The sequence below is a fragment of the Cydia fagiglandana genome, chromosome 8, assembly GCF_963556715.1.
Source record: "Cydia fagiglandana chromosome 8, ilCydFagi1.1, whole genome shotgun sequence".
Taxonomy (NCBI): domain Eukaryota; kingdom Metazoa; phylum Arthropoda; class Insecta; order Lepidoptera; family Tortricidae; genus Cydia; species Cydia fagiglandana.
In genome coordinates, this window is record NC_085939.1 from 4,866,113 (window position 1) to 4,881,250 (window position 15,138).

Consider the following 15,138-nt stretch of genomic DNA (forward strand, 5'->3'; position numbering starts at 1 on the left):
GTTGGATTCCGGTAATAACGAAATGAGACAATGTTGAGTTGAACATGTCTCGATTTAGATGTAGTATTTTTTATAGTTTTCGCACATATCAACACATCTTATGAAACTTTGTATTTTGGGAGAAATAGTGAAACTCCACAATTCGTGCACAGTGACGCCATCTTTTGGCTGATAATCGGCATCCCATCCCTAGACATCCACCTTAATGTCGAAATAAATGCGAAAACCAACTGTCATTTTAATTAAATTCGCGATACGTGTACTTTGATCCGAGCCCAGCGGGCATCTGATCAAAGAAGTTGCGTGCACGGAACCGCTGATATCATATTTTCGAACTTATTTAGTGAATGTGAAATTAAAAAAAAAAGTAATCCTGGTAGTCGTTCAAGCATACAATTGCGCGTACATAGAAGCAGTTTTCATATTTCTATCTTTTGTGCACAAATTGTTACGAATCTTTAAAGTCCGTTTTAGACCTATGTTCGTGATCGTTTTCTATCGAGCAAAAGTCAAAAACTTAGGATTCTAATCACTCCACTCACTAGAAAAAGCCCTCAAGTTTGCTAATTGAATGTATGGCAGCCGTATTGTGATCCAAAAAAGAGCTACGGCTTTTAAAAAACTCCGTTTTCTGAACTCACTGCACCTTAAAAACCGTCATAAACCCAGGGCTATAACCGCGAAAATCGAAGTTCGCAAATGGCGGGCATTTTTCTCTGTCGCTCTTATTACTCCTTCATTGGAGTAAAAGAGAAAGATCCCCGCAATTTTCGAATTTCGGTTTTCGCGGTAGCCGCTCTGATATCAGTGAACATACCTAAAAAAAATAATTAAACTGTTTACCTTGTTGTGCGGCCTGTGCTTGCCCCGCACGTGCGGTTGCTGGCGACTCCGCCGGGGCTCCTCGCGCCCCGCGTCCCCCGCGCCGCCGCTGTCTGACATCGACGCGTGCCCCGAAGACCTGTTCTCATCGGAACTGCTGTTGCAGTCGCGGACCCCATTCTGAAAAAGAAGTTGCCTTGTGAAGTTTAACCCAAAATCAAAATTAAATTATTTTAAAATTAAACATCATTTATTATCAGACAACTAAGGCCCATAGATACATACCTTACAAAATAACATACATACAATAGTAAAAATCTTACAAGCTAAAAATTATTTCGGCGACACGGCGGTTTACGTTATGTGACGACCCTAAGGGTTTACTTTGAAAATCTTAATTTCGTAATCTCTCTGTCACTATTGCATATTCCAGGGTAAAAGAGCCAATACATAGACGAACGATCGAATGAATTGGTTCACGGTAGGCCCTCGAAAGTTGGAAGTGTTCATGGAGGTAGTTGTATAAAAATAGGAAGCTTATAATTGATCAATTACGGTTTGTCTCAGACCAAGAAGCCAAAACCACACGTAAATCAACACAAATTATTCTACATTAGTTAGTCATATTATGAAACTCATCCACAACTTTAAAGATACGCCCATTGTCGCTCGCTTTCGCTTTCAGCTCAACTTTTAATGTTTCCCACCGATTACGCTTTTCCCTATCAAGAGATCGTGGGAGTTGGGTAAAGACAATGCTTGTTTTTGCTGGCAACACTTTCCCTGTTACATAGGTAATTGTTGTAATTATTACGTTGTTTAATTAGAATCAAATGAACAATTGGACGAATCAAAATAAATTAAGGTGACGGCAAGAGGCATGTGGTTTGTGGTACATTTTAGTAGAGTATATATATACATACATTGAAGACTGAGTGACTACTTAAAAATGAAATCACGTTTTGTTGCATTACTTCAGAGTAAAACTTGTGTTATAAGCATTTTAAATTATGGAAACAGCTTATAACTGCCATGAAAATGCATGTTGGTTTAATTTAAATATTTTAAATACTTATCTTTCAAGTCTTTCAACTCTACTTATATGAGAGTCTCTTTTTTTAGAGTCACGCGATCCTAGCCGCCGCCATAATTATATAATTATGATGGTACCTAATATATACTGTCGAGGCAAATTGTAGGAATCCGCCTTTTACAAAATTAAATGGCGCCGTCATTTTACAAACGTGAAACCTTATGGAAATTGCCGAAGGCAAATTGTAAAAAGTCGGCATTTAGTAAAATATGTTATGACATTAACAGCGACGTTTGCAATTTGTCGCGGCATTTTAGTCGAATTAGTTCTTCACCATGAGTGGCCGGCGTGATGGCGCGGCACATCAAAAGTATGAAAAGCGCTGAGCTGCTACCGAGAATACCGAAATTCGCAAATTACGGGGATCTTTCTCTTTTACTCAAATGAAGGCGTAATTAGAGTGACAGAGAAAAATCCCCGTAATTTGCGAACTTCGATTTTCGCGGTTATAGCCCTGGGGTGTCCATCAAATCTGGAGTTCGTAGGACTTATTAGAAGCGCGGGGGTGGGGGCGGCTTATGGGTCTGGGTGGCTCTGGCGCTGCAGAAGAGCAGCCTTTCCCTTTGACTGCGACGTAGGTATATTAGATTAGGTATCAATGTGTTATACTAACTTCGTTAGTAAGTTATACTAACTTCGTCGTAAGTAAGTTATGACTTCGTTTGTTAGGAGCGGCGTTTTGGCCGCAGATTCGTGTGATCCTTATGGAGACTCTATCGTAAACCGAGCAGTTTATTATTTAATTTTATTTTTTTGGTTCGCAGGTACCTAGTAGGTACTACTTATAAATACCACAACGTTTGTGCATAAAAATTTTCTCCCCATAATGTTACAGTATAGCTCAACCGCAGTAACGTAACATGCGGTTTTGCCTCTGTCATTTACTAGTTTCAATCACCTGCCGATAAATTCGTTCGGGTAAACCAGTATAACATTAGGTACATTTACGTCAACCACCGGAGTGAGCTGAACCGCGCTTTATTAGATGCCGAAATAATTTTAAGCTTATGTAAGTATAGGTACCCGTATTTAAATTCTGCGCGGAAAGAGAAGAGCTATATTCCACGAGTCTTCCTTTTCCGCATAGACTCTAGTAAGATTTTGATATTTTATCTCCCGAGTCCCCCTTGTCATTATTGCATTTTTGAATTTGGAACCTTCTTATATTCCATTTTAATTTGGATTTAATACTTTATAAAGGCCTCAGGGACTCAGGAGGTTAAATTACACTCCACAGCTAGTCATATATCCGGATAATGCAGGGACAATGCAACTGGCAGTGGACAATGACAATTTAACATCAGAGAGTTTCACTAATTTCATGGTAGCATCCCCTTGCTGAGTTCTAGGTTGGGTGGATGTGCTGTGTTGGGCAGACACCTCGACTAGTGTTGGTTAGGACTCGAGTCCTATGAGTCGCTTCAAGACTCGACTCAGTTTTTCAGACTCTTATAATTAAGTCTAAACTCGAGTTCTTTTCAACTTGTAGAGACCCGAGTGTTTTGTAGAGACTTGAGTCCTTTTTAGAGAACTCTTATTTTTTTGTACAGTCGCCATCAGATATATCGGAGCGGCCAAGGTGTTCGCAATATCTGAACACGCACTCTAGTGCCTTGACAATAGAGGCGTGTTCAGATATTTATGAGCGCCTTGGCCGCTCAGATATATCTGATGGCGACTGTACAAACAATTTCGAAATGCATTGTCTTTATGTAAAATTTGTGGATTGCTTACACAAATCATACAACAAAGCTAAATTTTTTACTATGATTTAAGACAAACCTATTTATAAAGTTGTTGACGGAGTGTTCATTCGGAGGCTGTAGCAATATTAAAAGCTACGATAAGTAACACGCGTATTCGGGAAACAAGATCTAGAAACGATATAGAGATCAACTAGATTTACATCAGATATCGACTAGATGTCACTTGGATATCTAAGTCATAACTTGTCGAAATCCTTCAAGAGGACCTCCTGGAATCGCGGAAACGTCAAATTTGACATATCTATCTTACAAATATCTTTAAATTATCCATATCGTAACTTGTTAAGGTCTAGTAGAGATCTATTTAATTTTCCGAATCGAGCCGTAAGCCTTTTCATACTATATACTCAAAGTCTTGTTATAATGGTGCTTACGAGCCAGCAGCCTGCGTCCGCTCTACCATTAGGAACACAAGGCTAGGCTTTTTGAGTTGCTGTCATGACTGGCATGACCATAAACGCAGTAACTGTGAGCTATAAGTAGTCATAACCTGTAACGCTTGCGGTCATGTTCAAATTAGATACTTGTTTGTTTTGCATGGCCTTTGCTTTCGTAAGACCATTTCGGTAAATACCTGCAATCAGTTTACGTAACTTTACAACTGTGAGTTGCAGATCCCGCAATCCTCCATAGACTTGTGCCATAGGTACGGGATTTTTGCATGTGAAGTTTCAAAAATGTTTGATTTGGATTTAGGTTTAAGGTGCAGGTAGGTATATATGTAGGTACTTCAAAAATGGGGTAAAACGAGGTGCTAGGACGCTACGCTGTGTTTTTGAATTTGTTACGTGTCTCTTTCACATTCATGAAATCTTCATATACCTTCCTACTACTTCAGTTCCTACCTCCCTACGTGATGGCTTCCTTTTTGCACACTTGAATTATCTTTAAGCGTAACGACTCGGCCACGACATTGCGCAACTGGCGACGGCGGCGGCGGCAATCATAGGTGAGAACGAAAGGTCCGACCTCTGTGTCTCACACCAACCTATGGTTGCCGCCGTCGCCAGTTGCGGAATGTCGTGGGCGTCGTGGCCGAACCGTAAGCACAGAATGGTATTATCATACACAGTAGTTAAACGTTCTAGATCTGTGACTTGCGGCTCGATTCGGGAAATGAATAAGAGATGCACTAGATATGAAATAGTAGTGAATTAGAGATTAACTAGATACGATATAGTAAAGACATGTGACGTTCCACAGCAAAAGGTACCTTATGGCGGCTGGCGCCGCGATTCGGGAAATTAATTAGAGATGCACTAGATATGAAATAGTAAAGTTATCTGACGTTCCACGACAAAAGGTACCTTATGGCGGCTGGCGCTTACGTCGCAAAGCGCCGCAATAATATTGGAGCGACCTTAATAATCGTAAGCGCCAACCGCCATATTTACCTTTATCCGTGGGACGATCTTTACTATATCGTATCTAGTTAATCTCTAATTCACTTTCTGAATCGCACCGTTGGACTGACCTGAGCAGGTTGCGCGTCCGGCGGGCGATGGTGGTGGTCGTGGCGTGGTCGCCGCTCGAGCGCGTAGCTCGTCTGCGGCGGCGCGCCGCGCACCGGCGCCGACGCCGCCGTCAGCGGCGACACGCCGCTCACGGTCTTCAGCGCCACGGCGCCGTTTGCCGGCTCTTTGTGGCTGGTCAGGGCTGCAATAAACAACGAGTTTATTTGTTGTTTTTGTAATTTGATTATTGTGTAGGTATTTATTTTCTTCATTCAGTAATTATGGAGTGAAGGGTCGAAGATCAGTACAAATTTAGAATTTTGTGCCTATTCTATTGACAATTTGTCAAGTTTACCAGACTAAAGTTGATAGACTATACCTACAGGACTAAGAAACAAAACATTCTCTAAAATGTCTAGAACAATAATCAGCCCTGGATCTGTTAGGTACGATAATTCTCGGGAAGGTAATCTTAGCATACTCTCTGTGCAACTTGCAGAAAATTTGCATAAAGTATTATTTGGTAATATTTATAGCAAAAAGTCGAATTTTCCCAATTTTGAGAGATTTTTCCAACTTTTGGAGACTGATGTAGTGACGTCATACTTACGCTTGGAGTCGGGGTCCACCGGCGGCGGGGTGGAGGCGCGGCGCGCGGGCGGCGGCGGCGACAGACGGCGCGCGTGCGCCGGCGCCGGCGCGTCGGCCGCCGCGCACACGCGCACGCGGAGCGCGCGCGCGCCCGCCACGCCGCACCACTCGTCGGGCCGCCCGCCGCTCGACGGTCTGAGGACACACAGCTAAATTAACCCACTGAACCCTTCTTTGAACCCACTGAACTTTCAACACTAATCCATTTTCTGATTTTTGACATAAATTTACGCAGTGTTTTATTTTATTTTATTTATTTATTTAAGAAACAAACAGTCTTTCATAGTTAATTTATAAAATATACATTTGTTTAAAGAAAAACCTGGAAGTTTATGATTTTTAGTAAGTATGTGATTTTGGGCAGATTTTTCAGGGTTTGTAATTATTTTATATTTACAAACTATATCATAGGAATATCACAAATAGTGTACCTTTCTGATGGCAGTAAAATTTTTCTGACACCCCTTACTAATAGTTATATATGTATTTACAAAAATATGATTTAGCCTATGCGAATTCTGACACCGATTTCGCAGTGAAAATCGATGATGTAATTTTTTTACTATTTTTCCCAGAATCAGTATTAAACAATTAAGTACGTGACACATATATTAATTACCAGCAAAAATAAAAAATCATGCAAAGAAGGGTTAAAATACCGAATGCACCAGCAAAAATAGGTAATTTATGTATGGGCCACTAGTTGCCTGAAATAAAAAATTTCATTTATAATAATTTCATTGCAATACATGGGGCCGATTCAGATTAACAATTTGTTACGGTTTTGACACGATCAAGGGATGATAGCTTACGTAGCTTACGCTATCAGAGGGAGCGAAATGTACTGAAACTAGGTTTTTAGCTTACTGGGAATTTGGCTCTGAATTCTAGATGAATCGTTTCCGTGATTCAATGTGCATTTTGTCATATACGATAAAATGTATATTTATATTTATTTATGCAATGTGACTTTGTTATTAAATAAATAATTAACAATGTTTATATGTACATATAATTTTAATTATGTACACCAACAAAAGCTATACCTTTGTCATTCATTGTCCATATAAATACTTAGCTTGACCTAGTTTAATCTGACAATGTAGGGTAATTCGCCAGTAACTGGCCACTTTTACCCTATGTCACGGAACAAACCGCAGTAAGTAAGCTACAAATCTAGATAGAGTTGTAACGGTGGCTTTGCGTGCGCTAAGAAAAAGTCTTAAGTTTAAGAACATCGGCTAGTTTTCGGGCATTTCGGAAAGTCAGCGACTCAGCGTGCCTACGGCGTGGCCAAAGCGAGCGTCGGGCAAAGGCTACCGGAGCGGGACTAATCTATGAGTAGCCATGCCTTGCTAACACCTAATTACGTACTTTAGAGCCTGCGCGCACTGCGATTTAATTTTTTCGACACTATTTTAGAATCGCGCTGTAATACATATTTTCTTGTCGCATGTGCGCGCACCGACATACATAAACACATACGTTGCATTTCTGCGGCAAAATTATCGCACGACAAAAAATGTGGTGCGCGCTTGGCCTTACAAGCTTCTATTCAGTTTCACCCAAAGAGTTATTTATAGTGGAAGAAATGCAAAGGCTAAGAAAAAGATGCCCCCAAGTTTGACAGTTGAGTTATGTAGATGGCGCGTACTGCTTCATATATTATGCGGCCACGGGATTGTCAATCGCTAATATTGTATATTTATCTAGTCGTTTTGAAATCAGAGGGCCTACCGCGAACCACGTTCGACGTGTTACCTCCCTGTCACACTTATGTACGAATTCACAAGTGCGACAGAGAGGCAACACGTCGAACGTGGTTCGCGGTAAGCCCTCTGGGCGTAATACGTATGGAGAACCGAGCTTGCTGGGGACTCTTAAGGCAAGATGCCCTATACATGAGTTTGACCAAGAAGTCTGCAGCGATTTTGATGGCTCACGCAGTGCAAGGGTTATTTATACGTCATAATTTCATGGAACTTTGACGTTTAAAATAACACTTGCACTGCGTGGGCTATCAAAATCGTTGCAGACTTATCTTGGTCTAACTCTAACCTACTCCTCCCCTAGCATAGGTGCCTAAGTTCAGATTAAACAATGCAGCTCTGAGTATAGTTAGACGGCCATTCCTCCGTACAAACGTAGTCCGCATTTTCTTCCCTGGATATTGACATTATGGAAAATATTTTAACATAATTTATTAGGTAAGTACCTACCATAATATTTAGCTACGCCCCTTCGTTTGAATTTTTTCGTTTTCTTAATTTAATTATAGACTTTAAAGAGCGTCACTTCAACTGTAAGGCGGCGCCAAGATTCGTGTGACTCTTAAGCAAAGGAAGTAAACAAGACATAAGCAATGACACGTCCGGAGAAAGCACTGGAAGCTCAACCCATTATCGCTCTTAACACTATAAGAATAAGCCGTTAATCTGCTCGAACACAATTACATTAAGGAGAATTTACAGTGTGGGAACGTTGAATAATTCGCGGTTAACACGTTAATAGTATAACTAGGCAAAAAACACAAGTTATTTTCATATTAAAATCAAGTTTTGAGTTCGGTGTTGAAGAGTTATGACGTCCATAACGTACGTAATTTAATGGGATGGTTACATACTTGATGAGTTCAAACTTGAAATGCAAATGATTTGCGGTGTCGCTAATATCTACAATGTTCAGCACGGCTACCACGAGTTGCCATTTGATATTTACGTGAGCGACGGGGTGAACTCGATCGCATTCCCTCTTTTTGCGCACCAATATTATACATCAGTGCGAGTAAGATGGACTACAACCTAGTTTACGCAGTCGCTAACGTAAACGTCAAGTGTCATGTCACGCTAGCTTGGAATGGCCCTAAAGGCTCCTCTTCACATTGGGCCAACGCCAACGCCAACGAGGGACGCAGCCATGCGGTAGAATGAGATAGCAATATCACTTGCTCCGTCTAACGCATAAATGCGTCCCTAGTTGGCGTTGGCGTTGGCCCAACGTGAAGAGGAGCCTTAACTTACATCAAACCAAGTGTAACCACCGCGAGTTGACACTTATGCGAGTGGGTCTCTCTTAAGGGTGCGTTCACACAGTTGGCGTACCTATGTGAACTATGTGAAGTCCCCAATCCGCATTTGGCTAGCGTGGGGACTATAGCCCAAGCCAACTCGCGCATGAGAGGAGGCCTGTGCCCCAGTGGATTCAGATTCAGATTTACATTCATATTTATTTGCAGAAAAGGGGTTAGTTACGACTTAAAGTTAAGTAGTGGGACATATATAGGCTGAATTTGTTTCTCCACTTTGGAATTCACGGGCCTACAAATCCCGGTCTTTTGATAGGCTTGCGTGGGGATATAGATCCAACACGTAGAGGCCCCTTGGAGAGCTTTAATGTCATGTAGGCTGAATTATTATTATTATTATTTTAAGCAAAATCCAAATATAGTCAAAATAACCCTCTGTTTCATCATCATCACGGAGAGGTTGTATCCAATTCCGCAAAGGCGTTGCAAAATTGTATTGTCTATTGAATTCGTTAAAATTGTCTTTCAAAACTGTTTGGGTGGGTGTTCAATGCTAATTTTATAGCGCGTTTCAAGTAAACTTCCTTTAGCAGTAGGATTTGTACCCATGTTGAAATTTTAATCAATAAATCTCATACAAACATGTAACAAATGATTGCCTGTAGGGTTACCTTTGACATTATTTTCGAAAGATATATAAATACATACCTAATAAAAAATACAAAATTTTGTTGCCAGAAACTCGGCGGCGCTATCGGTATACGTGACGTTATCTATGAAAAGGGACCTTATTGTCGATGGCGCTTACGCCATTATTAACGATGCTCCGATATTAATACAATGTCGCGTGATGCTGAGCGGCGTAAGCGCCATCGACAATAAGGTCCCTTTTCATAGATAATGCCCCATACGCGTAGTAACCCACACGCACCAGTCTTGGTAAACAAACTAACGTGGCGTGTAATAATTGTCACCCATGCATGAACACAATGTGTAGCGCACCGCGTAAAACATGTTTACGCAAATTTCAACCTTATTCATAGGCAGAAGAGTGCAAAATTGAGTTTAGTATTACTTCCGCTTGTCCTTGGTGGTCCTTCACGGCCTTTTGGTCTTGACGAGTTTGACCTACCTTACATGTGTGATAATTTCCATCAAAAAGGTATTATTACTCGTCTTGTTGACAATGGGTCGTCGTCGCCGCTCGTCGGCGTCTACCGTTCGCTACCACTCGGATCGGCCGGCAAGCTCTTCTTTCCCGGCTACTGTAGTAATGTAGGTACTAATGACTTACTGCCGTATTCGAACTTCAAGATATTCACAAGAGACGACACTTACTAGATCCATTCTAAATACGTTATAGTTTAGATATCAACTAGTTCTCGTTTGCAGCGCAATTCGGGCAACCAATGTCACTTTTACGTTAGATAGAGTCTATTAGTCTATTACATGTGAATTGGATTTCTAAGTCATATCCTGTGGAAATCGTTCAAGATTATCTCCAGAATCGCGCAAATGTCAAATTTGACAGGTTAGATCTTAAACATATCGTTATCGTATCTTGGTGATGTCTAAAAGATATTTAATAGATGTCTATTTCAAGATCCGAATCGGGCCACTAATCATTCATAACAAAAATTTTGTTGCTTAAGTGTTTGTACGGGTTTTGTACGGGTATTTTAAGGTGTGTGATTTTCACGCCGATAATAATCAAATAATTGTAGTTACACAACCTATGTTGTTGCGGCTATTAGGTAATAAATATGTTATGTTGTTTTTAATTGAATCTGCAGATGGGCAAATCTATAAAATTTTAAATACCGGATATATAGTGGTAAGTACAGATGCGACTATGATGAAACTACGTTTTAAGGTATCTCGTTACATCAACACAGCTTTTATTACTTTAAATTTAAGAATTTCAAATACAAAATCAACTGTAATCCTTTCACCATTTTTATACACAAATGAAGAAATATTTTTTAGAACATTGTTATTCTCCGAAGTGATTAGAAGGTCACCAATAGGGAGCCAATATAGAATGCTCCCTATACTGATTAATGTGACGACGACCAAAATTTCCCGGTACTATCATTGTATAGAAAGCGAGGTCTGAGAGCACACCCTGTGCTAATCATAAAAATATATCGAAATCTAATCAGTTTATATGATGAACCAGACACTTTTCGCCAGGTTTGTTTCTTAAATATTTTTTTTTTATTGTACCAATACGATGACCAAAAACGCATTGGCCAAGCTAATCCTTCATGTAAAAAAACTACTACACTACTATGAATGTAAAAAAAATAGAATCGTCCTTACAAATCTTAAAAACAAATAAATATCTAAAGTTATTAGTCTACTAATTAGAGAATGCAATCCAAACTCCCTACGAGCAAGGTAATTAATTCGTAACAGCATTAATTAAACAAGAAAGTGTTGATAATGAATCAGACGAAGATTCCGTAAGAAATGTTAAAACAAGAAAAACTAAAGTAAAGTTGTTCATTATAAAACGCTCTCAAGGAAGCTATCGGCAAAGTGGCGTCAGGAAATCATGTAACAGATTGACAGAACAAAAGAATATCTCAATATTTTAGCAGGACATTTAGTGTTGAACTTGAGGATCGAAAGTTTTATAAAATAAGGTTGAGAGTTGCGTAGTTTTTAGTGAAGTACGATTGGTAGGTATGTAAAAAAGTAGAAGCTCGCACGAGTTCAGCGACCGTCGATTGTTATCAAAAGAATTGCTAGCAATTAATGCTTGCTTCCCGCAGACGCTGCGAAGAAAGGCCAAGAATAACTGTCTCATAGTCCCATTGCAGCTACTATTCAAGCGGGTGAGGCCATGAGTTATTAACGCAAATGTAATGAATGTCTTTGTTATTGTATTATATTGTTAGCACTAATAATGTAGTGAATAAAATCAAGCATTTACATTAAAAACCGGGCAAGTGCGAGTAGGACTCGCGCACGAAGGGTTCCGTACCATAATGCAAAAAAAAACAAAAAAAAAGCAGAAAAAAAGTGTCACCCATCCAAGTACTGACCACTCCTGACGTTGCTTAACTTTGGTCAAAAATCACGTTTGTTGTATGGGAGCCCCATTTAAATCTTTATTTTATTCTGTTTTTAGTATTTGTTGTTATAGAGGCAACAGAAATACATCATCTGTGAAAATTTCAACTGTCTAGCTATCACGGTTCGTGAGATACAGCCTGGTGACAGACGGACGGACGGACGGACGGACAGCGAAGTCTTAGTAATAGGGTCCCGTTTTACCCTTTGGGTACGGAACCCTAAAAACTGTCGCATTTGATGAAGTGGAACTGCTGAGTGCTGATGATGTAGTGAATAATATATAATGAAACTAGCTAGACTACCCAAAATGTACGATCTAGTTCGTGATGATACAGGTTTTACGGTAAACTAAAAACTTTTACCATGATGGATGAAACAGATAAAGCTATAAGAGCACCTAGTTAGAATACTTAATGGTTACATCTCATACAACTTTTACTTATACCCAATGGTAGCAAGCAATTGTCTGGTAAGTATTAGACGTAGTTTTTACATTTTTTCAACTCTGAAAGTGCCACACCAAGGTACCAACTAAGGACTTATCTGATGTAATTGTTTAGCTTTTTTAGTGTCAAATATTAATAGCTTTTAATACTTAGTAGGCATTGGAAATTACCTAGGTGTGCAAACATAGAAAACTGATTGCAAACATAGTAAAAAGATTATTACTGTTTCGTTCAACACATCTAATGATATAAATATAGTAAACTGCAGAGATAACTGATCCCCCTGCAAACAAGTTTCTATGCAGGTTAGGGACAGTTATATCTGCAGGTGCCACTACAAAGCAATAAATGGACAAGTGTAGTAAATAGGTACTTCACTTATATTATACTCACTAGCAACCCGCCCCGGCTTCGCATGGGTTAACAAATTATACACTTAAACCTTCCTTAGAATCAGTCTATCGAGAAGTGAAAACCACATGAAAATCCGTTGAGTAGTTTTTAAGTTTATCGCGAACAAACAGACAGACGCAGCGGGGGACTTTGTTTTATAAGGTGTACCTAGTGATAAACCTACAATAGAAAAAAAAACTCGAAAGTAAAGAGAGAAAAAGAAAATAAGTCGAAAAAAAAACAATGTTGTTGAACGGATACCTACTAATTTTACTGAGGACTACTACTTGTTTTTTAATGGGGATAAAAAGTTTATTACAGGTCAATATAATAAATTGGTATGTACTTAAGTACATTCAATATTTAAGCATTTTAGAGTTTCCTAACCTTGGTTTATTATTCTATTAGAATTTTAAAATTATCTTTTTATGTCATGTTGATCCTATTGTTTTTATTGCGCCCATATTAGGCTGCGGTGGCTGGTTAACATCAGGCAGGCTGCACGCCTTTTTGACACCGTCGTCACGACGGCGTCGTGGTATAAAAAAATGAAAATGGTAAGTGGTGTTACATTATGCATATTATACCCTGTTTAAAGACTGGAAATCGGAACACTAATCTAATGACTTAACAGCTGAGTTTAGCATTATCTACACAAAAGATCGTAAACGTTATCTCGTCGGCGCGCGCGCTTCCCGAATGAACAATTAACCGTTCTCCACTACTAACTGTTCCGCACCACACGCGAGGGAATATACTAACCTTCCAAATCCGGGTCGAACCATAAAACAGCTAACTTACCGTTTACGCCAATCTTGGATGAAGCTCCAGTCACAGTTTTCGTCTTCGTCCAGCACTGTAGCCTCATGATGGTCGGTCCCTCCGTGCACCATGTCCACTAACTGCCGCGCCCTCTCGAAGTTACCCTCGAACTCGACTATCAGGAACCCGTCCGAGCTCATAGTCCCGAACGCATCTTTCTTGTACGTCGCGTCATTGATGGTCACAATTTCCGAGGGATCCCTGTTTTCACTTGATTTAATCTCTGAATAAATCGCCTCTGGCACTTCTACTTCGGAGACGAGCTGCGTTCCTCCTTTATCAACTTCCCTGCTGAGTCCTAAATTCCCAGTCTCATCTAAGAGACGATTTGCATAAATCACTTCCTCCTTGTGTGGTGTTTCTTCATTATTATTTTTTTCTTCTGTGATCCTTTGCTCACCGTGTTTGCGGATGATGGAATCTCCAAAATATATAACCACTTTATTATTATTCTGTGTTATTTTATTAGCCAAACCACCCTCAGTAAGAGGAAGGTTTGGTTTTTTCATATTTTCCTGTGAAAGCCTTTGTGCTAACTCCTCGTAGCACGCCGGTCGACTACTATACATTTTCCTATCAGCAACCGATCCTTTATCTTCCCTTCTTTTCTCAACACTTTGGTACACTGGAGGCCGGCAGCAGTCGTCAAACTGGGAGCTCCAGGGCCTTGGTTCACTGTAGATGTGTTCCACTGGAGACGCCTGCGGGAGAGGAACATACTTCTCGTGAATATTTTTAGAGTTAGGCGGGTCATTCTTCCTGAAATTCAGGACACTACGTCGTACTTTAGATTCAGATGCATCACTGTTGCTTACTTTTTTGTGACGTGAGTTGCCAAGCAACTTGAATACACTTTTGTGCTCGGATTGTGGTTTGACGCGATCCGTGCTCGGAGCCCTTCTCATCCCGAACATTCCCTCTTCTTCTGAGGGATGCGGGTACAGCTGTTCGCAGCTGGTGGACTTGTGGGCGGCGAGCCTGGTCTTGGCCGGGGTAGCCGGCTCCCTATTCTGCCAGTGTCGGACCGACAGCCTGGCGGCTCCGCGTATAAACTTCATCGGCTCCCACGCCTCCGCTTTCTTCAGGATGAAGTTGTCGCACATCTTGTTAGGTGGCTTGCGGGCGTCGGCGGCGCGGCAGGACTGCAGCTCGCGGCACAAGAAGCAGGAGCACCGCGCGGGGCACAGCATATTCGCGCGAGCGTGCCGGGCGCACTGTCGCCGGCGCACCATTGTTGCCTCCACTGCTGCCTACGTCCCACCACCGTGCGCGGCCGCGGCGCCGTTCAAAGCTTGTGGTTTTCGATCGTGACCGCATCGCACAAATTTTGGAACAGATACCGATTTCACGGTACCGTGAAGATTTACGACAGGTTAAAATCCGGTCTTCGAATAAAGTTGTAAAAATAATCTTGTAATATATTTTATGTGCATCTGCTCATTATCACATTAAGTGCATCTGGTCTGATCGTGAAGGCATCGACTCATGCATGGATATTGATATGCAATGGGAGGTGAACGGAACCATCAGTCGTACGCTAAATATAGAGCGCACTCGAACAGGGGCAATTACGAATCGCTCGACA

The 15,138-nt window shown here is 40.8% G+C and overlaps 1 protein-coding gene across 1 annotated transcript in view; it reads right to left on the minus strand.

Annotated features, from left to right (window-relative positions):
• Window positions 1-14,887, minus strand: part of LOC134666507 (ankyrin repeat and BTB/POZ domain-containing protein 2) — a 36,086-nt gene extending 21,199 nt beyond the window's left edge. Inside the window, exons 1-4 of the mRNA XM_063523689.1 lie at window positions 13,533-14,887; window positions 5,746-5,921; window positions 5,156-5,337; window positions 844-1,002 (exon numbers count right to left, since the gene is read on the minus strand). Of these exons, the coding sequence (XP_063379759.1) occupies window positions 844-1,002; window positions 5,156-5,337; window positions 5,746-5,921; window positions 13,533-14,785 (1,770 nt within the window). The 5' untranslated portion in view covers window positions 14,786-14,887. The remainder of the gene's footprint in view (window positions 1-843; window positions 1,003-5,155; window positions 5,338-5,745; window positions 5,922-13,532) is intronic.
• Window positions 14,888-15,138: the final 251 nt, after the last annotated feature.